Source organism: Perognathus longimembris, chromosome 11 (genome assembly GCF_023159225.1).
Source record: "Perognathus longimembris pacificus isolate PPM17 chromosome 11, ASM2315922v1, whole genome shotgun sequence".
Taxonomy (NCBI): domain Eukaryota; kingdom Metazoa; phylum Chordata; class Mammalia; order Rodentia; family Heteromyidae; genus Perognathus; species Perognathus longimembris.
The window spans coordinates 56,073,045-56,095,081 of record NC_063171.1 but is presented as its reverse complement, the minus strand read 5'-3'; the positions used below and the strand labels follow the sequence as shown (position 1 = coordinate 56,095,081).

The 22,037-nt window shown below is 52.4% G+C and overlaps 1 protein-coding gene across 1 annotated transcript in view; it reads right to left on the bottom strand.

The window, feature by feature from the left end:
• The window catches only part of Plxna2 (plexin A2), a 215,825-nt gene that overhangs the window by 5,902 nt on the left and 187,886 nt on the right, over positions 1–22,037 (bottom strand). Inside the window, exons 18-32 of the mRNA XM_048356959.1 lie at positions 21,820–21,987; positions 21,579–21,672; positions 17,368–17,607; positions 16,304–16,447; positions 15,795–16,029; positions 13,799–13,941; positions 12,860–13,128; positions 11,009–11,075; positions 10,644–10,790; positions 9,873–10,032; positions 9,358–9,461; positions 5,434–5,533; positions 4,360–4,550; positions 3,019–3,188; positions 501–713 (exon numbers count right to left, since the gene is read on the bottom strand). Coding sequence (XP_048212916.1) covers positions 501–713; positions 3,019–3,188; positions 4,360–4,550; positions 5,434–5,533; positions 9,358–9,461; positions 9,873–10,032; positions 10,644–10,790; positions 11,009–11,075; positions 12,860–13,128; positions 13,799–13,941; positions 15,795–16,029; positions 16,304–16,447; positions 17,368–17,607; positions 21,579–21,672; positions 21,820–21,987 — 2,445 coding nt within the window. The remainder of the gene's footprint in view (positions 1–500; positions 714–3,018; positions 3,189–4,359; positions 4,551–5,433; positions 5,534–9,357; positions 9,462–9,872; positions 10,033–10,643; positions 10,791–11,008; positions 11,076–12,859; positions 13,129–13,798; positions 13,942–15,794; positions 16,030–16,303; positions 16,448–17,367; positions 17,608–21,578; positions 21,673–21,819; positions 21,988–22,037) is intronic.

The following is a 22,037-nucleotide window of genomic DNA, read 5'->3' as shown; positions in this document are numbered from 1 at the left end:
TTATGCTGCCCTCTTGGCTCAACCAAGTCTGAGGCCAGAGTTTCTTCAGGAGATTCCAATCTAGCTGAGAGCCAGCTCCCGTGCCAAGAAGGGTTAAAAAGCCCAGACTCTGGGCCAGACTCCTTATATTCAAATCCTAGCTCTGCTACTTGCTAGCTGGTGATCTCGGTGTAGCTTGTCTGGGCCTCAGTTTCCTCACTAGGAAAACAGGGGCGAATAGCCACTTCACACCTCTGCTGGGCATTTAAGTGAGATAACATACAAAACCTTTACCACCGTGCCAAAGGCTTAGCTGGTGCCCAAGAAATGGAAATTAGGAAAATAGTCATCATACTTTTAAGGGCACAAAGCCACCCTTCCTTCCTACAGTGGGAAGAAACAGGGACAGTGAGGTCCCACAGGAACTGTGAATAGTACCTGAGTCTGTGGCTGTGATGATCACGGATTGGGCAGCAGAGCAAGGGGATGAGGCATTGGCCTGCCTGGCGGGAGCTACTCACCTTTCCACCCAACTCTTGTAGCTGGGGATGTCCTTGGCATACAGCAGCTTGTTGGAGGGGGAGTCTTTGCCCAGCCGATGCTCCGACGTGGAGCAGGAGTCCATGAAGGTCTGGGCCACCACAGATAGGCAGGCATCGGTGATGCTACCCTTGTGAATGTCAAATACGAACTGGGGGTTCTTGATGACATTCACCCAGAAGCGCAGAGGGAGGCTGGGGGGGGGGGGGAAAGGCAGACCAGACCTGAGCAAACCCTTTGGCCAAGCCCCTTACATTGCCAACTAATATTCCTCCCCTTATCCCTGGAATGTCCAGTCGCCGAACAGGCGAGGACACGAACTCATAGGAAAGTAGCCCGGCAGGGACTGCTAATTCTGCCTGAGCTATTACGGTTCCTGGGAGGAACAGAGGGAAGCTTGTACCTTAACAGGGCCCTGACTCGGTTTCCTGACAACTCAAGGTGGGCGTGTCTGGCCCCTGCTCCTTCCTGGCAGGCTTTTCTAAAGGCCTCAGTGCCCGAAAGCAAACTCAAGTACTCAGGACAAGGCGATTTTCTCAGCGCTTCACACAAAGCCACCAGACTCCTGGAGTCCCTTCACACTGCTCGTGGCCTTTATCCAGAAGGACGCAGCCGGCAGCCCGAGGCACTGCCTCCGAGTGGGCACAAAGGGCACCACCTGCCCTTCCCGCCCAGCCAGGCTGGGGAGAAGCTGCTTCCCAGGGCTGGCCGGCCCGGCTGGGCCCCAGAATGGGCTCCCTGGGGGGAGTCCTTTCAGGACTCTCCCCAGGACTTTCTTGTGTCTGTGCAGGGGCAGAGGGAGGAGGGGGGGCCATTGCTGGCACCCTGGGAATGGCCCACTGTAGCCCACTGTTTCCCACTCCAAGAAGAACCCAACAGTAGTTAGGAGACTTCCTTTTGCAACTGGAGAATTTATAAGCAGGGGGCAATGAGATTTGTTTTTTTTTTTGCTCTGGGGTCCATAAGGCCGATAAGCCCATTTACCTTCCATCAAAATCAGAACAGCTGTTGTTTTGCCTTTTTCTCCAACTCTGCCTTCTTTTCCAGCTGCCTTCTGGCCTTAACTCTTTGGATGCGGGCTGCTGGGCCTGTCCTGCTGGCTTGAGATATGTCTCTCATCTCTCCTGTGCTCCTTTTCTCTCAACTCTCACAGACCACGGGCTTCCCCAAATGTCTTCAGAGTGCACCTCCCTGCCCCCCCCGCCCCCCTACGGCAGCTCAGGCACGTCGAACCATCCTTCCCTGGCCATCTGCCTGGTGAGGTCTGGGCCACAGGACTCATCACCCCCCGCCCCCCCACTCCTTGGGAAGTATATTTCTTGTGCCAGGCCAGGCCACACAGAAGGCACAGATATTGGGATAATTCAGATCTTTCTCTTGGTTTCCTTGAAATTGCGACTTTCCAGTGATGGGCTAGGGAGTCTCCAAAGCAAAGGAGATGGCTACGCTCCTGCCCATGGGAATGCAGACAGAGCGCGGCCCCGTGTGCTACCCAGCTCTCTCCGTATTACTCCAGTGCGGTCAAAGCGACAGACTCAGGAAGCCTCAAAGACCACAACACCCAGGGAAGAAAGGAATATTCCGGGGTTAGGGTTGGCTCTTTCCAAAGTGTTTTGTTGGTTGCTAAGACTTTTGATTCCCAAATAACAGCCTGGGCCCATCTGTGTCGGCTTTGTTTTCTGAAGAGATTGCTGACTCCAGACAGCTGCACGGGCTGCCTGCCCAAACCAAATGCCTGGGCCTCCCCTCGCTGTGCTCTTTCCCGAATTAAGCCTTTTGAGTCCGGCTCTTGGCCAGACCCCATCTGACCTGAAAGTTAGTCCTTAGCTTGCTCACTAGCCCAGGTTCAAAACCCAGGAGGAAAAAGTCTCATGTATGGGGCCTGTGGGAGCTGCCTCTCTCCCTCTGCTGGTCTGGATGTAGAGGCAACTTGAGGGAATAGAGCTGGGCCTGGGGGACATTCTGCCTGCTGCTTTCTGAAAGCTATGGTGCTGGGGTGAGGGGCTTGGCATGAAGAGATCAAGTGTGTAATGAAATCATCCGTCATGGGCTCAAGTCTACAGCAGGTGTGAGCCCGCTCCACCCTCCCAACCCCATCAGCTTCATTCAGGGGCCTGTCTCACAAGCGGCCATCCTCAGAATCAAGAATGCTTGGCTCTGAAGCTAGATTTCAAAGGCAGCTCTTTGTGCAGGCCCCTCGCCTCCTCCTGAGAGCCAGAGAGCTCTGAGTGAGGGGAGCAGGCTCCCCCCAGGGGAGGATCACAGCCAGGAAGAGCAGAGCTTAAGCCAGGCAGGCCCCTCTTGGAGCAACCCTGAGGATTACCCTGGCTCTGCAGAGCATGTGTGGACTGTGTTCCAGGAGCCTCTGATCACCCAGTCTCCGCTGACAACCAGATGTCTCTCCTCTCCAGGGTCCCTGCTGGTCCTCACCCATCCATCCCCCCAGCACTTGGCCTCTCCAGGCTGCGCCTCCCACTGGGCTCTCCTGGGGATGATTACCAGTTGCTTTTCCAGGTGTGCCGCACATCTGTGTCGTGGATGCTGTGCCTGTCTGCCTGTTCATCCAGGAAATCAAACATGTATTTGATGGCCAGGGGGAGAGCGCTGCCTCGGTGCACAGTGCTGAACAAGGTCTCAAACAAGTCATCCACAAACTTCTGCAGGGTACCCTGGAGGAGGTGCGGGGGGGGGGGGCAGGGAGAAGGACGACAATGTGAAATGGAGAGTGGGTAGGGTGGGGCCAGTGGGGAGCTCATCCCGTGCTGGATGCGTCCTTGGACCTATCCCAACTTGGACATTGGTTTGTGATTCGAGGCTGGGCAGACAGTGTGGCAGGCAGGGAAGGGGAAGGGCACTGGCTGGGGTATCAGCAGGTGGGTGAAACTGAATGGGTTGGGGATTCCTGGAAAGAATGGCATGCCACACGGATGCTTCCTCCATGCTTGGCAGGTGTAGGCTCAGGGCCTTTGATGGGAGACAGGAAGTACACAGAGTCTGAACTTGCCAGGATTGAATGTGAGGGCACAGGCTGGCAGCCCAGTCTGCAGAAGGCACCCAGGGAATATGCTGGAAGACTGGAACCTCCCAGCAGAGCTTGGTAGGACAAGGTAGAAAGGTGGGGTGGTCTCAGAGGAAGCGCAGAACTTTCCTCAAGATATTAGTGACCTGGGACAAGTGGTATCTGGAGCCTGGCCTGGAGGTTAAGAGTCTAGAAGACACAGGGGCCTTGAAGAGAATCTGGGGGCAGAGATAAGACTGGCTCAAGGAAGACCTCTGAGGATCAGGAGAACCTCTGACCTTTCCCCGTCTCTTGGTTGGCTCTCATTGTGGTTATGCTGGGCATATTAGGCAACATAAAACTGGAGACGTGGATCTGATCCAGTAGTTCTGGGCTATTTCTTAATAAGGCTGGAAGCTTTAAGTGAGCCACTGTAGTTGAGTGTCACAAACATTGTTGAGGGGTCAATGGGTAGAATATTTGAAACCTAGCCTGACCTGAAAATTATGGGTCTCATGATGACCATGCTTATGGGCTTATCATGTTCTCTGCCAGGAAGGCTAGAAGATAGTGTCCCTCTCAGCTTCCTTCAGCATGTGGGGGAACTGAAATGGAGTAGACTCCTAGTAGGGCTAGGCCTTCATGCTTTCTCTCCCCTGTAGCCAGAAGGGGTACAAAAGGCAATGATAGTGTAGGCTGGTAGAGAAGTGGGCAGAAAGCAAAGAGACCACTGCTGCTTTTGCTACCGAACTCATACTGGGGATCCTGGGTTCGCTGGGAGGACAGACTGGGTGCTATCCTTCCCGAGGAGCCCTCTGTGGCTTGGGTGGAGAAGGAGTTACCTTGGTGGCCAGGAGCCGGGTCAGGTAGATCTCAGACACCATCTTGCTGCCCCGGTCACCCTCCTTCTGGTCGCCGTGGTCATGGTTCTTCACCAGATGCCACACTTTGACCCCACTCTCCAGGTCTGGGGTGATCATAGGAGCTCGGGACCGCAGGCTATCAGGGCTGCCCGTGTACCTGAAGGAGGAGTCTGAGGAGATGGGGTGGGTGAGTGACAGGCTATCATCTGCAGCATGCACTCGGGATAAGTCTGTGTCAACTGGAAAGCCCTCGGGGCCGCTTGCTTGGTAGATGGTTTTACAGATCCTTGGTTGGTGTGAAGACAGAGAGGGCTAAAGTCTCCCCTCCCCCTCCCCCCCCCCCCAAAAAAAGAGGATTTAGAAGAATCAGGTGTTGGAGAGGCTCTTGAGAGTTTGGGAGTTTCCTCTCCTCTGATGCTTCCAGTAATGAATAATCAACAGGTAAAATGTCAATTGGATATCTTTATAGGTGATTTAATAAAAATCTGGATAGAAAAGCACTGCAAGCTTTAATGATCTGCTTGGGAGTTAATGGGCTCTTTTTTCTTGGGGTGTGGGATGTGACATTTCTGGCATCCCCCTCCTCTCACCTCCCCATCCCCAGAGCCGGAGGAAGCCAGATGCCTTAGTGTAAATAGGAAACCAGACAAGAGAGAAGAGAGAGGGAAGCGTGCTAAGCTTATTCCAGGGGACACTGGGGCTGGGAAGGTGAGGAGGACCAATTCACTGCCTACGTAGACGATTTTAAGAGATAACAAGTAAAGCATACACACACTGAGACTGATCTATATGAGCCCTCCATCAGGGCATCTGTATTTTAGGCCACTGGGACTCCTTTCCCAGTCCTGGGATATGGCAGGAAGCATCCTCATGCTGTCCTATGACAGCACGCACTGGAGAGAAGGGAAGCAATGGCAAGCGTCTCTGAATGGGGAGTCTAGCGCCAAGCAGGGGCTTCCTGATGTGGGAAGAGATGGCTGGTGGGGCCTGGGACCCTGGGTGGTCACAGGAGACCGGATCCTGAGGTGCCCATGCTGCATTTCTAGTGCTCACCGTATCTGCTGATGGATGTCCGTGAGATGCTGGCCGAGGCAGGGATGTTGTAGGAGGAGGTCTGCTTGGGGACCAGAGCCACCACCGACCTGTCTGACACCTGAGGACAGTACAAAAGGTATACAGGATGGGCGGATGTAAACATCTCAGGAAGTCCAATCGTCAGATACTTCTCAGGGAAGTTATGGGAGAAGAATGAGTAGCCAATGAGGAGTTCAAATAAGCACTACTGCTGTCTTCTGAGCTTTTATTGGACCAGAGTGGCACTGCTGAGGTGGAACAGCTTCCTGACATGAGTGGCTTCGGGAAACCTGAAATGTGGTCGGTCCCAATAGAGACACACTCTTCAGTGTCTTTGTGGAGATGTGCTAACACGTACAATACACACTGGGTTTCAGTGGGTTAGTACGAACAGAAGATTGTAAGCTGTCTCATTAATAATTTTTTATTGATGATCTGTTGAAACAATGATTATTTTAGACAGCTTGCATTAAATAATATTGTTAACATTAATTCCTGTTTAATTATGCCTTTTAAATGTGGCTGGGAAGAACTGTAAAATTACCCAAGTGGCTTTCAGTGGGGCTTGTAGTGTTTCTACTGGTCAGGACAGGGGAAGGCGTGGCTGCTGGTCAGTCTTGTGAATTATGGACAAGAAGCCCCATCTTACAGATGAAGACATGGGACGCTGGAGGGAGGGTGAGGGAGTAGGCAGTATCTTCAAGATGGCATCGTTGATAGGCGGGGGGAGTCAGTATTTGACACTTGATCTGTCAGGCTCCACAGCATATTCTTTGTATTTTATATCCTAATTTGGGATTTTATTTCAAGTTATATTGACTGATCTGAAGTCCACTTTTCCTTTTGACTTTCATTTCTTCCTGTCCTGGGTCCTCTTTTATATCTCGGCTACCTTGAGTAGTTTTACCAAAAGGGCAACTGGCCTTGGGGAGTCAGAGAGGAAGAGAATGTGTTACCCCATCTTCTGTGAGGATGCCAGGCTCAACACCCAGTCTGTGGGGAGAAGGCTGATAAAGAAGGAGCCATATTGAAGACATTTGGGGCCATTTTGATTTAAGATTACCCTCCACCCAATAAAAATGGAGAATCCCCAGAATTGTGGCAATCCAATTAAACCCCTAACGCAGAGGGAATAAAACAGCTATAATAATGTTATGGGCCATAAAACATTCCTATTAAACCATTTTTTATTTTAACAATTTTTATGAACTTTATAAGTTTGATTTATAGCTGCACCAGTCATAAAACCATCTTTCTGGGTCTTAAATTGTCAGTCCCTCTCTCCCACCAAAAAAGAATTAAATGTTGGGAAGTCACACTATAAATGAACATTAGTACTAACGAGATTCCCTGATAGCCAGTTTTAGTGGTGGTGTTTAATTTTACCCTCCCTATAAATCTGCAGGAACCCCGGGGAAGTTTTTTAACATCTCTTTGTTAATTAAGATTATGCAGATTTTCTTGTGTGGGGGCTCCAAGGACCTTTGACTCCAGGGAGGGTAACGAGAGGGCAGTGCTAGACTTGAACACCGAAGGCTCCAGGGTCATGGGCCCTTCAGAGCGTTAGTCCTGTGTCTGGAAGATGCCAGGGCCCCATCACTGTACAACCGAGGCAGCTCTTCATGTGCTGTGTGCACCATCAGCCTAGGCCCGAGGACCGGGCAGCGGATGGAGTGGGGCACGGGTGTCTCTACCTCTGGCTTTCAGACATTCTCCTTGCCACTCACAGCCCAGGAATGATGCCCTGAAATCTGAGCCAAGGGCCAAGGTTTGCACTCCCAGTGAGAACAGATTGCATTCGGTATTGTTTGTTGTCACCTCAAGGAAGAGCTTCACAAGGTGACTCACATGAGCACAGTTGAACTCAACTCCGGGTCTGGTTACTAAATCTCTCTTGTTCTTCGTTTCTTAATTTTTTTTTTTTCTCTCTCTCAACCAATAAGATGGTGCAAACCCCGGCTCAGGACACCTGGCTGGATCTGACCTTGACTTTGCCCCTTACCCAGGTAGATAGAAAACTGCACCTATCTGGGCCTCAGCTGTCAGTGAGGACAGTGCTCATTGTCTACGATGATTGTTGTAACCACGACTGAAGAATTTGGAATACACAAAGGCTGATTGCCCGGTGCCCAGAGAGCACTCAGCCAGTGTTGGTATTCGTGTTTCCATCATGAGTACCACCACCACCACCACCACCACCACCTCCTCTTCCAAAGGAGGAAGAGACCCCGCTGTCCCTGTCGCGCAGGGCTAACGTGTGGGAAGCGTCTGGCACTCGGTAAAGCTTGGTAAATATTTGAGAAATGAATGAATACATGAATGATAAATGACATCAGGGAATTGGAAGCGTTTTATGTGATGAGCCTGTGAGGCAGGATCTTGCATACTTCTGGCTGGGAGCCACAGGCTGGGCAGCCTAGGAACAATTGCTAGGGCAGCAGAGATGGAAGCAGGAAGTCCCCACTCCTGTGCTTCAGGAAAGGGAGGCTTGGGGCATAGTGCTGTTCTCTTTCAGCTCTAATTGGTTCATTACAATTGTTCTGCTGGATGCATTTAGCACATGATATGGCAGTGGTTTTGTCTCTTTCTCTCTCTCTCTCTCTCTCTCTCTCTCTCTCTCTCTGTGTGTGTGTGTGTGTGTGTGTGTGTGCATGTGTGTGGAATTAAGGAGTGATTACAGCTAGTCTGTAGCCTATCCCGGTTCCTCACCTGTTGTATCTAATCCTTCCAACTACCTTCCTACTTTCCTCAGTCAGGGCTGTTATCTCCTTTTTGCAGACAAGGAGCCCAAGGTTGAGAAAGATTAAAGTCACACCACCAGAGAACAGGGAGGTGTGGCTTGAAATACAGTTCCCAAAGCCCACTCTTCTCTGCCTCCTGAATTCACTCCACGTGGGGCTGGGGTCCAGGCAGGGAGTCAGCCCGGGCTGGAGGGGACGGAACGCAGGGAGTATTCAGGATGTCTCCGGCTTCATTTGTGCACCCTGAGGTTGCTGGCCAACACCAGGGCCTGGCAGCAGCTGTCCACGGGCAGCTCAGCGCTTGTAAAAACGCGGCTCGCCAGCCCCTCTGCATGCCTCCTTTTGTGAGACAAGGGGCACAGGGCGATATTATGAATCAGACAAACCCAGGGGTCCTGCGGCCAGAGGCCCTTCCTCTGGTTGCTTTAATTTCCCTCGGTAGCTCTCATTTCCGGTTTCTATTTTAGTATTTTTTTTCCTGAATCCCAATCTGTCTACCTGTGTTTAATCTCACAAAGACACTCCTCCTCACCCCTCCAGTTGCAAGTGCTTCCCATGGGGGGGAGAGGGCGATGGCGTTCCTACACTTGTGTTCTTTGGCTGAGATTTTTTTTTTCTGCCTGCTCACTCAATGTGTCCACCAGTGTGCAAAGACATCGCTGTCTATATTTATTCTAGCCCACGCACCTGTAGGGGGCAGGGATCCCTAGGGGCCCCCTTTTGCAGATATAGGTAAGAAGAAAGAGAACTTAGGTAACTTGAACCTCAAGACAGGTTTCCTCTAAGGCCCGGCTCCCCTGCAAGTCAGAAGCATCCGTTGCATTACTGTGTCAGAGAGAGAAAGCACAAGCGCCCTCAGGCAGCTGTCCAGGTGCAGGGTCTTTAGACTATGCAAATGTGGAGGTGCATGGGAACAAAATGATGAGGCCTTACCCTTGGCCAGGCAAAGCCGTTTCTGAGAGAGAAGCCCAACAACCCAGTTTGCTAAGCTTTTCCTCACCCCTGCCTGCCCTTTGAGTCTGATGAGAAGCAACAGTGAAGTACTGTTGCTCCAGGCTCACGGGGAGAGGACTCTAGAGAGGGGAAACCCTCTTAACGTCCTTATTGTGGCCGACGGCGTGGTAGAAAGGCTCCAGATTAAAGAGGCCCCTGCGACTCTCACCTGGTAGTGCATCAGTGTGTTGAGCCGCTTCCAGTCGCCCTCGATCTTGGTGGTGATGTCCTCATCTTGTAGCACAACCCGGGCGATTCGGCCTTGGCGCCACTCTGATTAGGGAGGGGGGTGGGGGGGTGGGGAGAAAGGGGTGGGGCTGTGAGCCGGGGCCACCCAGTCTGTACCTGCTCTTAGAGCCTGGCCACCTTGACTCCCTCCAGCTAGCGCTAAAGCTGTGCTTAGCGACACCCTGGCTCCATGGGTTCGCGCAGCGGGGGCAACTGAGGACCTTCCCAGAAAACCCACAGACGAGAGGGCAGTGTCCAAAGGGAGTGTTTCCTACAGCTCATACCTGGCCAGGACCCAGTCAGATCCCCTCCCCTCTCCCCTTCCCCCCCTCCGGCCCCTGCCCCTGGAATGGGCTATGTACAGGCCCCGGTTTGGGATCTTCCCACCCTCCCATAGGCGCTGCACCCTCTGGGAAGCTGCTGGTTTCCCCCATTGCTGGGGGCCAGGCGTCCTACCCAAGTCCATGTCAACAGCCCTGGGCCTCTGGGAGTAGGGCACATTCTTATACACCGCATCGAGAATCTTCTCCTTGACTTGCGTGATGGTGTCACAGTTCAACACCTTCACTGGGATTTCTGGGCTGTTCTCGTTGTCTGGGTTGACACAGTTCAGGATCTGTTAAGTGGGCAAACAAGCTGTGAATAGGACATACCCGAAGGGGTGGGGTCAAGGCCTCAGTGTCTTGCCCCCTGCCCCCCCCAAGGTTTTTACAGGAAGATCCTTCATTGCTGCTTTGCGCCTCAGTTTCTCTCACTTTCCTGGTACCCACCACAGGAGAGCCTAAGTCACTGGATCCCTTCTTTCTGAAAGAACCAGGACCTACTCTCTAGCTCCTGAATGGTTTCAGGGAGACTATGATCCAAGGGCCTTAGAATGGGTTTCAGGGTAGCAAGGGCTGGTAGATCTTTCTCAAAATTTCTCCCCTAGGAACCAACACACATTCTTTCTATGCCCATTGCCTCATGCTGAGTGATCAGTGACATCCCTCCCCCCCCCCCCCAAACAATATTAGGTGGCATAGAGGACTCTCCAAACTGAGATGCAGGAGAGGGGAGTCAGCCTTGCCTTGAAACGCTTGATATGGCCTAGATGGGTCCCTTGGCCTCTTCATGATTCCCATGCCCTCCCCACCCCACCCCCCCCCGCCGGGGCACACAGAGCCCATCCAGGGGGTCAGAAGACAGCTTGGACCAGAGCAGGAAGGACAGACCGGTGCTGTTTCTTACCAGAGTCTTGTACTCGATCTGCTGCCGGATGAGCTTGTCCTCGCTCAGGGAGTAGCGGGCCTCGCCTGTGATGGCGTCAATGGGGCCCTTCTCCATCTGCTGCTTGATGGCGCAGTAGAGCATGAAGAGTGGCTCCCCGGCACATTCCTAGGGGCACAAGCAGGGCACAGGAAGTGTGGGCTTGGGCCGTCCCCTCCCTGGCCACCTCCGGAGCTGGGGCAGTGGAGGAGAGAACCGCTTTGGCTTGGCTTGCGAGGGTCGGGGTGGGGGGGGGGCGGGCGTGGTGCATTTGGGGCAGGGAGATCCTGTTCCAGAGGACTGGGGTCCCCATACAACCCCAAAGGCCACACTCGGACCCCTCTCACCTTCAGGAACTTGTGCAGGAGGAAAGCAAACCAGTTGGTTAGCATCTTTTCAGCCACAGACTCGGTCCTGGGGAAGGCAGAAGGAGTCCTTTAGGGAAGGGTGTTGGTGTTGGCGGGGGCAGGGCGGGCTTGTTATGTGGGAGTGAGAAAGTACTGGGCAGGGAGCCAGAACACCTGCAACCCAGCCCAACTCAACCAGGAAATAGAAGTGTGGATTGGGCCAGGGCTGACTTCTTTGTGCGTCTCAATTTCCTATGCAAGGCCTTGCATCTCTGCTGCTTTGGCTGCTCCTTACTCCCTGGGGGCCCCAGGGAGATGAACAGAGCTTTTTTTTTTTCCCTTTGGTCCCCAGAGGTTTTCTGCATGTCCGAGGACTCTCTTTGTGCACACCCGGTACCTGTCTCAAGCAGGCTGCCTTGGGTTCAGATCCTGGCTCTGTCACGTACAGTCTGTGTGACTTTGGATGAATCATTTAACCTCTCTGGGTTTGATTTTCCCATCTCGAATTGTGGACAGTCATCCCATCTTCCCTACACAGTTGTCAGAACCGGATGGGTTAATACATTTTAAATGCCAGGAATAATGCCTGGACCCCAGTAAACACTATATAAATATTAGCTATATGACTGCTGTCATGTGAGCTCTCAGATCTCAGCCCTGCAGGTAGAGAGCAGTGCTTAAGAGTTTAGCCAACGGGGGATCTGTCTCTGCAAGTGCCATCCCCTCTTCCCCTCCCCCATGCCCAGGCTGCAGATCTGGGGACTTGGGCGGGGGGGGGGGGGGGGAGGGGGGAACAAAGCGGCTGTGACAGACCCTCGGTGATGGGGGATGCCGAGAAGGGGTATTTTAGCTCCCTGCACGTGGTGCAAATTACACCCTCTGGTTGTAGTAAATCCCAGGCATTTGCCAGGGTTGTGTGGCAATGTGGGCCTGGGAGAAAGTGACAGTGGCAGAAGAAATTGTAGCTTTCTCCCTGGGGGCCCTCCCAGCACCCTCTCTCTGCATTGTGTCTGAGATTAGCTCTAATTTAAATACAACAGTTCTTAATGAGAGTTTCTAATGCTCCGATTGGCAGGATGGGGGTTCAGAGCTCCTAAAGCAAAGCCTTTCTTCCTCTGGCCTCACCCCCACGTGGGCCTGTAAGCCTGAGACCTCAGGAACAGAGGGCTAAGGAGGGAGGAAGGGTGGTGGATGGAGGTGGTACATTTCAACCCTGGCTGCCCAGAGGAGCTGTGGAGCTATACTCAGCTCTCCACGACCTCTTGTGAGGGTGAGCTCAAGGAATGCCGTGTCTCTTTTGTCTTTCCACTGTCGGGGAAAATGGCCACTGGGGCAGGTGAGAAGGCTGGTCACTCCAATCCAGGAAGTGGGCACACAAGCTAACTCATCTCCCCAGCCCGGTCCCATCCCACAGGACCACGATGGAAAGGATCTCTTCCTGTGCTAGCCGATAGGGCCATCACTAGCCACAGGTGGTAGTTGACTAAGTGCTTGGGATGTGGCCAGCGTGATAAAGGAATGAAAGTTTCCACATGGTTGTTTTTGGGTAATAACACCATAGAAGCCAGTAGTCATCAGGCTGGATCACACAGTTCTAGAGGCAACTAAAGGAAACGAAACATCAGAGAGGTCGTGTGACTTGCCCAAGATCACAGGGCTTAGCAGGTGGTGGGGCTAGGGTTCAAGCTGAGTTCCAAGCCTGGGCCTGTGCTGGTCCATCACCTTTGGCGGGCTGTAGGCACCGCAGTCTCCCAGGACCACGGGGACTACTCTGTGGCTTGCCATGTCCAGGGACTGTGTTGGGGCTGACTCCTGAGAACCCCTGCCCTCCCCTCCAGTTAGGGGTCAGACCTCCGGAGCAGCAGCTTGGGGTGGTTCTTGTTCTCCAGGTTCTTGTCGATGAGGTCGGACAGCAACTGCTTGAGGACGTCAGTGGCGTACTCCAGGCGTCCCTGCAGGCCGGTCATGATGAGCGACGCCACGTTGCCCCGGTCACGCATGGAGAAGCTGCGCTGCAGCTCCAGCGTGCGGATGAAGGTCAGCAGGAACACCTTGTTGTTGATGAGCTGGGCGAAGAGCTTCAGGGCTTTCTCCACGTGCTGCTGCCCATTCCCCTGCACCTGCGGGTGGGGGGTTGGAGTGTGGAGGGACACCTCAGAGGACAGGCTCCTGGCCTCCTGGCCTTGTTTCTCAGAGGGCCTGCTGCTGGTGACACCTGCTATGGACTCTTCTCCACGAAGCTATGACCAGTCCCATCCACAGGGCTGCTCTCGGGAGGCTGCAGTCGTCCCTGACCTGGGATGGGGGTTCTGGGTTCTGTGGGACCCTGTGATTCTCACGAGGGTACAATAGGGATGACCCATCCCATACCTTCTGCTTACCAATCTCCCCACAATCGCCCTTTCCTGACTTCTTCTCATGAATAAAACAAACCAACAAATGAATCAACAACCCCCACGGAACCCCGTGTCTTTCTTTCAACCACTTTCAATTCTTTCTAGAATGAGGCAAGGTCTTCATTAATTTCGGCCATTAGTTTAAACCATGACAAACCCAAAGCCTTACTCTGGAATTGTCCCCAAACGCTTGGGTGCCTCCTTAGCTTGTCATCTTGCTGATAGCTTATAGCTGTGATGTTGTTCTGACCTGTTGGCCCCTTCTGACTCCTAACATTACTTATGTGCTGTTGGGTCCCACCTGGAATTCTTAGGAAACCCTGGCCTGTGTCTCTGTGGGGGTGGGGGCTGGGGTAGTGGGGTGGTATGTGGGTATGTGGGAGACAGGCATTACCTCCAGCTCACGCAGGACAGGATGGTCCTCGATGCCTGGAAACAGGACTCGCATAGCATAGGTGCGATAGTCCAGGTAGGGGATTCCTGAGCGGTCTAGGTCACTGGTTAGCTCATTGATGTCCGTCTGGAGCTCAGCGAAAGCTATGAGAAGTGAGCAGAGACAGGGAGGCTTAGGGGGTACTCCAGTTGGGGGAGATGTTTGTGAAGGAGAGGAACCTAGGGTATAGAGGTGGTGAGGGTAGAAGAGTGTGTCTGGGGAGAGAGATTCCTAGGCTGCCTGCTACAGCTTGTATTTTAAGTATCCCAAAGGCCTGTGTGTTACAGGCATGCTTCCTGGCTTGATGCTATTAGGAGGCAGTGGAACCTTTAAGAGGCGGGGCCTCGTGGGAGGTATTTAGGTGAGGCTGTGCTAGTGAAAGGGAAAGGGTTTTGCTCAGTCACCTGCTCCAACCACGCTGTGCTGCCTTGCTCATAATTCTGAGAGCAACAGTGCCAACACAGTGCCTCCAAACAAACAGTGCCTCCACAACTGTGAGCCGGCATCAACCTTTCCTCTTCACAGGTTGATTAACTCAGGTATTGGTTATGGTGATAGAAAGCTAACACGTTGCCTTTCTTAAGTGGTGAGGACATGGGCGATTTTTATATGAATTTATTATTTTTTTTGTCAGTCATGAGGCTTGAACTCAGGGCCTGGCTGCTATCCCTGATCTCTTTTGCTGAAGGCCAGTACCCTACCACTTAGATCCACAGTGTTACTTCCAGTTTTCTGGTGGTTAATTGGCGATAAGTCTCATGGGGACTTTTCAGCCTGGGCTGGCTTTAGACTGTGATCCTCAGATCTCAGCCTCCTGAGTAGATAGGATGACAGGCGTGAGCCACTGGTGTCCAGCTTTTGTAGGAATTTCTATGCCTCTCAGCATTAAAAAAAAAATCATCTTTGTACATAGTGTAAGCATAGCTAAAAGGAAGAAAAGAGAACACCATGACTTAGGCCATTCAGTAAAGATCCTGGAGGTGCTAGAGGCTGGGGGAAAAACAAAGTGGTTTAGACAAGGGGCTCCAGAAAAGACTAGAACGGGGAAATTGCTGGCTTTTCCCAAGCCAGAAAATAAATTAAGATATAAAAGCTTTGGGGAGCCCTGGCTACCAAATGCTCAGCCAACAGGCAGGAAAGGGCCACCGAGGTCACACCCTCGGGGCAGGCCTGTCTTCCAGGTAACCCACGCCCTGCAGGCTGGTGCCGGAAGGAGCCTGGGCCCGTGTTCCCCCGCCCAGCTCTTCCCTGTCATCCGGCACAGGGCTGGTTTCCCAGAATGCCATTTGTAGTAAAAGGAGAAATGTTTTGATTCCTAATTGAGATGTTTTCCCAGAGAGCCTGCCAGGTCCCTCAGCCCGAGAGAATGCCAGGTACCCTCGTCACCTCGTGGCTGTGGCTGCGTGGGAAGATGGGAGAAAACACAATCTCCACTCCTGTGCATGTCTCACGGCCAAGGCCATGGGCAGCCGAGGCCTTCAGAGGGTGCAGCCCAGCCCGGGGCACTGATAGAAAACAAGCACTGGGGGCGGGGGGGGGAGATATTGGGTGGGGAGGGAAGAGGGGTGCTCTCTGCTTTCTGTGCTGCTGCTCCCCTACATGGCAAAGAAGCCTCTGCAAAGGTCAGCAGCAGGACGTTGCTATTTGGAGGACGCAGTCCAGTCCGAGAGAAGGAGCGAGGCAGGCTCTGACCCACACTGGGGCCACAGTGGCCTAGAACAGAACTGCCAGCTTGTGAGTTGAATCAGGCTGGGGTAGTAGAACAATGTAAGTGGACCTGGGTCCCTCGCCACGGGCATGCTACAAAGGCTTTCTTTGGTCCTGGGAGCAAGAGAAGTTTCTGGAAAAAACCCGCAAGTCCCAGTGGGATAGAAAGACTTGCAGCGGGAGGAGCAAGGAGGAGAGGGGTAAGGCTGGTGAAGCAAGATGGGGCTGGAAAGGGCGCGTGTGCACTCACCCTCCTTACACTCCAGGGCCACGCGCGACTCCAGGTTGTCCATCTGCATTTGGAGTCGCTTGAGTGTCAGGTCGTTTTCCCGGGACTTGCGCTTGTAGGCGATGAGGACGATGATGACGATGATGAGCAGAAGGCTGCCGCCCGCCGCGATGCTGACGATGGCCGGCAGGGTCAGCAAGCTGTCTGAGATGACACTGACGGAGCCAGGGGAGAACACCATCCCGCCCACGTGAACCTGCGCATCACACACACACACACAGAGGCACACGGGTGTAGAGCCGGGGCAGGCCGTCAGAGCCTCACGGTGTCAGGGAGGACACGGCAGACAAGCAAGCACACACACACACACACACACACACACACACACACACACACGGCAGATATGCACACCGAGAGACTTCCACAGGACGTGGAGATGTGGAGGCACAGAGGGCGTGAGTTGGGAGACGGAGCTGCGCGTGCGCGGGGAGGCGGGGAGGGGTGAGGGCGGAGGGAGAAAGCTCACTCACCATGACCTTGTGCTGCCCTGTGAGGTTGGGAGGTTCGCACAGGAGCTGCGTCTCGGACACGGTGACAGCGCAAGGGGTTTCTCCGATCAGCACCGTGTAGTTGAGTTTGGCCCCTCCAGAGGCTGGAGGGCAGAGGTTTTTGCCCTGTAGAGAATGGTAATCTTAAGAAGAAGAACTGGCATGTGCCCGCAGAAGTTAATTGCCTTGTTAAATAGAGATTAAAAGGAGGCAGGGGAAGGGCAGCGATGGGAAAACCAAGGAAAGACCCCCCCCTCCACAAAGGTTTTGGAGGGGCCTCCTAGTGGTCAGCTACAGTTTAGAAAGGGGGCAAAGAGAGAGAAGAGGGAATGGATGTAAAGAAGAAAGCAAAGATGCCAGGTGCCAGTGGCTCGTTCCCGTAATCCTACCTACTCAGGAGGCTGAGATCTGAGGAGCATAGTTTGAAGCCAGCCCAGGCAGGAAAGTTCATAACTCTCTTATCTTCAATTAAACAGCAAAAGAAAAAGCTAGAAGTAGAACTGTTGCTCAAGTGGTAGAGCTCTAGCCTTGCTCACAAAAGCTCAGGGACGGAGCCTCTGCTCGAGTACTGGCACATGCATACACACACGCATGCCTGTGCAGACACGAAAGAAAGCAGAAAAGAGGCGGGAGAGACAAAACACTATCCAAGAAAACAACCTGGGGAGGAAGCTACAGTGGGTACAAGTCAAAATGGTGCAGCTACCAAACTTTTGGACATGTGATCCCGAAAGACCTCGTGTGTGGTTACATGACCAAGGAAATGGCCTGTGAAATGGAAGGTCTGCTCCCAAGCCACTCCCGATCTCAGTCTCCCAGTGCTCAAGAAAAAAAGACATTTCAAGGTATTCATTTGAGAATCTCAAGGGCTAAAAGTCCCATCGGTGCCTGACGGCCCGTAACGAAGCTCTGTGGGTCATGAGAGAGCAGGTTTGGGGGGTCTACATGTGCAGACAGAAGAAGCAGACGACCCAGGAGTGGGCGTGGTGGGGGTGTCCTGTGCCCTCATTGCCTGGGCTGGGAACTGCTCCCTGCACATGGCCTACCTTTAGGATGATGGGTGACCCCGGCTTCTGATCCAAGACTCCAGTAGGGCTGAGCAGCTCAAACGTGGGGTTGGGGTAGTAGATGAACTTGGTGTCATTGTAAATGAGCAAGGACTGGACGTTGTTAAAGAGAAACCCAAATTCATCTGGCCTCTCCACGGCGTCTAGGCCTGGGCGGTAGTCGGTGGTGAGAGAGGGTGCCAGGCAGGTCAGGGTAGTTGTGTTCACCACTTTACACACCTAAGAAACCCAGAAAACAGCATCAGAATGGCAGGCCCTGGGACGGGGAGGAGAGCAGAGGCAGGGCACACTGTCCTCAGCTACCCTCAGCTTGATTTTCCTGATTGTCACTGGGGTTACTTGCTTGTTTAATTGTATGTGGGATGCTTAAGAAAACGGGTCGGGACATTGTTCGGAGGTGGGAGGTGCATTTAAGCCCCCTCCATTCATTCATGCATGCATTGACATGGAACACTGTTGGAGCACCTAGTTTGTGCTGGGCTATGGGCTGAAATAGTCACAGTGGCAAGGGGTAGACTACAAATTACCCAATAAAACAGACCCAGCAGAGGCCCTGGGACACCATAGAGACACGGCACTGTGAGATGAATGAATGGATGGGAAACATTGGTTCTTTCCTCCAGGGAGAGTATACGTAAGTGTCAGTGTGTGTGTGTAGTGTGTAAAGGATGTGGGAGAGAAGCACTCTTGCTAGTGCCTAGTAGATGTGTAATTGATGCTTATTGACATGCAAACAGGATAATCTAGCACATGCCACATCTTACTCAGAGCCACTCTCTTTTCTCTAGCCACATATCCCTTAATCCTACACTGGAGCAGCTCACACCTTGGAATCGGCACTGGGTTTACAATATCTTTTTTCTTCTCTCTCTTGCGGTGTGCCATTTAACATTCTAGCTGGGTGGGCCCCCAGTTTAGCAAAATCTAGGCCATTTCTCCTCCGGTGGTTTAGTTCTGGGGCTCCCCAAGGTGGCAGCCAGACGGAAGTAACCACTAAAGGACCACATGTGGCTGGGGAAGGAAACTCGCCCGCCTGCTCCCTCACCTACTGGCTTTCACTCAGCACCACCAAGTTTGGGTTCTGGAAGCTGAGACAGAACAGGAACTGACGGCCAAGGGAGCTCAGAGAGCTCTGAGAACTTGGTCCTCGCAAGTGCCTGCTAAGTGTGTGTGTGTGTGTGTGTGTGTGTGTGTGTGTGTGTGTGTGTGTGTCTAGCCAACAAGCACACACGAGGGCTTCGTGTTCAGGAAGAAGATTGGGTGTGAAACTGCCAAATAGCTGACACTTGTCTAGAGGTTCTATCAGAGCTTCATAGTCTAAGTCAACGCTCCCTGGCTGGAAGGGATGCAAAGAGTTTGAACAAACAGCTCACACTATACCATTCCCACCACAGCTGGAGTCAGTATCTGTCCCTACCCCTTGTATGACACATATCAGCAGCCCCTTCCCAACTAAATGTCTCTTTCATGGTACAGTCTGGGACACTGAGGCACAGGAAAAGCAAGGTAAGGTTGATGAGATGGATCTCCAGCCTCTGTGTATCTGCCATGCCCCTGCTCCTCCCAGGTTTTTAGTCCAGGGATAGCTATGTGAATAGATAAATCCGTTCTTTGTCTTTTTCTTTTTGGTACTGGGGAATCAAACCCAGGATATTGCATTCGCTAGGAAAGTGCTATGTTATTGAGCTACATTCCAGTCCTAAGAAAATCATTTTTTAACCAAGAGGTCTCTGCGTGCTTCCTGTTCTGTGCTGCGTCATACTCCATTTGCCAGATATTCATTTGGATTTGGTGGCTTGGCTCTCCTCTACATCCAAGTCGGTGGCTTTGGAACCCAAGGTAGATGATGGCCCCAGATGGGACCCCAAAGATGGGCTGGGGCTCACATGGGACAACTGGGACCAAATGCTTCCTTGCCACTGTTCCACAAGAAGAGGCCCAAGACAGTGGTTAAGAGCTTTCCACAGTGGGATCAAGCCTGAGGGACAGTGAACTCCTCCAGGGCTTTCCTCCAGACCTGTCAGCTTGTCCATTCTAGGCAGTTCTCTGTGGAAGCTTGTCACGTCCGTCCCTCCCGACCCCAGCCCAGTGCTCCAGAAAGTGGACTCACATCTTAGTTTCCTGACATGTTGTGATCATGTGTATGGAGCTGGGGGCAGCCAGGGAGGAGATGATGGGTACTGGGGGGTCTCAAGGAAAGGAGTCCTGGCCCCGAGCCTTCTTTCAGGATGTCAGGTACCAGGAGGCGTCCCTGCCCTGGCTTCTCTCCCTGTGGCTTCCCAAGGAGCGAGCTGGAGCCCTTGGGAGTCACCCTTGTTAGTCATGTGTGGTATTTATTTTGCCTTTTATCTCCTGCACAGTGGTGTTCTCACATCTGGGGCCTGCTGACTGGCTCCCCTGGGCAAAACGCCAGACTCAGTCCAAACCCCAAGCGCCCCCTTTCACACTCCAGTCCTGGTCCACAGGCCCTAATAATCACTCCAGGCCCCAGAGAAGAACAACTAGGGGCAGACCTGACATTTTAGATGTTGATATGACTAGCTGAAATGACGCCGACTTGCCATTCCATAGTCTACAGATCCTGCTGCACCTGCTCCTTCCCGTTGACACCACACTTGTCTTCTCCTCTGTCTCCTGGCAGACTTACAGCTTTCCCGTGTGGCCCCGTGGGCTCTGATCTGTGCGTACATCAAACTGTCTTTGGCCTTGCCATGTCTGACTAATAATAAAACCTGTACTTTAAAACATGTACCTGCTTTTCTTGGGGGAGAGATGGTTTGCCCATTCTGCATGGGCATTCACTGTTCCTATTCTATTCCCTCACTTCTTCCTCGGGGCTCTGGGGTTTGGCAGCTGTATGAGCTCCTGGGAACATTGAACTACTAGGAGGGATGGAATAGAATGGAACGGGGCTCTAGCTTTCCCCATGGACCAAGCTCTGACCTGGAAGAAAAGGTATGCGTTCACCTAGCCCAAAGGATGGTAGCCATGGTGGGTACAGGTGCTGCTATCTCTCTGGCATGATAGGTAAGTCAGGCCCAACAGCATTTCATACAGTCTAGTTAGGAAGAGCCTCGAGGCCTTAGAGCTGGTATGGTCCTGACACAAGTCACCTTTACCACTGGGGACTGGTCATTCATCCTTTCTGGCCTTAAGTTCACTCAGCTCTGCAGTAAGTGGGAGTTGCAGTAGGCAAGCCCTGAGTGCTTTCCAGGTCCAGCCTTCTAGCACTCTATCATATTGTGCTAGAAAGTTCTAAAGGGAGTCTCTCAGTACACTGGGAATATGTCTCAGGGATAAAAGGAGAGACCCAACACCATCTTTTGCATCTCCATCTTAGCCTTGCCAACCCCTTGAAGGTTGGAGCAGTAATGCTAGTAATCCATATGAGAAATAATGGCCATTAACAGCAGCTCCTGGACTGTAATTATGAATACAATAATGTTTCAGAAAATATTGACTAAAAAGACTGCGACGGAGCTCCAGAACAAACTGAAAACTTTATAATAATATATCGGACATTCTGCTTTTTCAAAATAAGAAAATATCTTCTTTTTTTAAAAAAAGAATAACAATCACAAAAATCCATAGTGGGAAAAATTTTAATTACATGGCTAGGCCCTGTAAAGAGGTGTATAGTAAAATGGTCCATCTGATTATCTTAGCAACTGTGCCAGAATTATCTGTATGCAATGACTAATATTGACCAAATACCTGCTGGCCATGAGCTAGACAAGTAAGACAGGTCTTATCATTACATCTACAGCTGAGCAACACAGGATCAGAGAGGTCAAGTGACTTGATCATGGATGTGCAGCTAATAGATGGTGGAGTCCTGCTTCTAGTCCAGAAATGTGGAGCCAGAGTCCCCTTCCACCTTCCACACTTCTTCCCCTTTGGCCTCAACGTGAACATTACCATAAAGCAGGGGCCCTTTTGTGCTGTATCATCAGCTCGGAAGCCAGGACTTTTATATGCTCACTTTATCATCTCATGACAAGAAATTACACTGTAATTATCAGCATCAATGCAAGGAGCAGCTATTTGGGACCATGTTTCCAGGCTCGGAGTCTCACACCAACCTCCCTTTCCAGTATCCGGGTGTTTCCCTGCCTAACCAACAGTTCCTGGCATCGCAAAACAGGGGTAGGAGGCTGTTTGGAGGTAGGGCCAGACCAATGGTTACTCACATTGACCGATTCTTTGCCGTTAAACTTGACTCTGATCCTCGGCTCCTGAATGACATCCAGGTTGAAGCCTGTGATGGTCAGCGGTGTGTGGCCACTTGTGGGAACAAGCAGAGGCTGGTTAGATCAACGTTGCCCTGAACCTGCTCTGGGGAACCTCTCCACCACTAGCATGAGCCGCCCTTGGGTTGCAGAGCCCCTGTCACACAGCAACCAGTCACACAGCTCCCCATCTCCACCTCACCTGGTGATGCTCCACTCTGGCTCAATGCGCTGCACCCGGGGGTCATCTATGTACTCAAACTGCAGGCTGTTATCCACACGGGCTCTGTCAACACTCACAGAAACCGGAACTGGGCCCAGGCCGTTGGATGAGGGAGGGGAGACACACACAATCTCATTCATTGACCTCCTGAATAGGGGCGAAGAGGGAGGATTAAAAAGGATAGGCACCGTTGACTC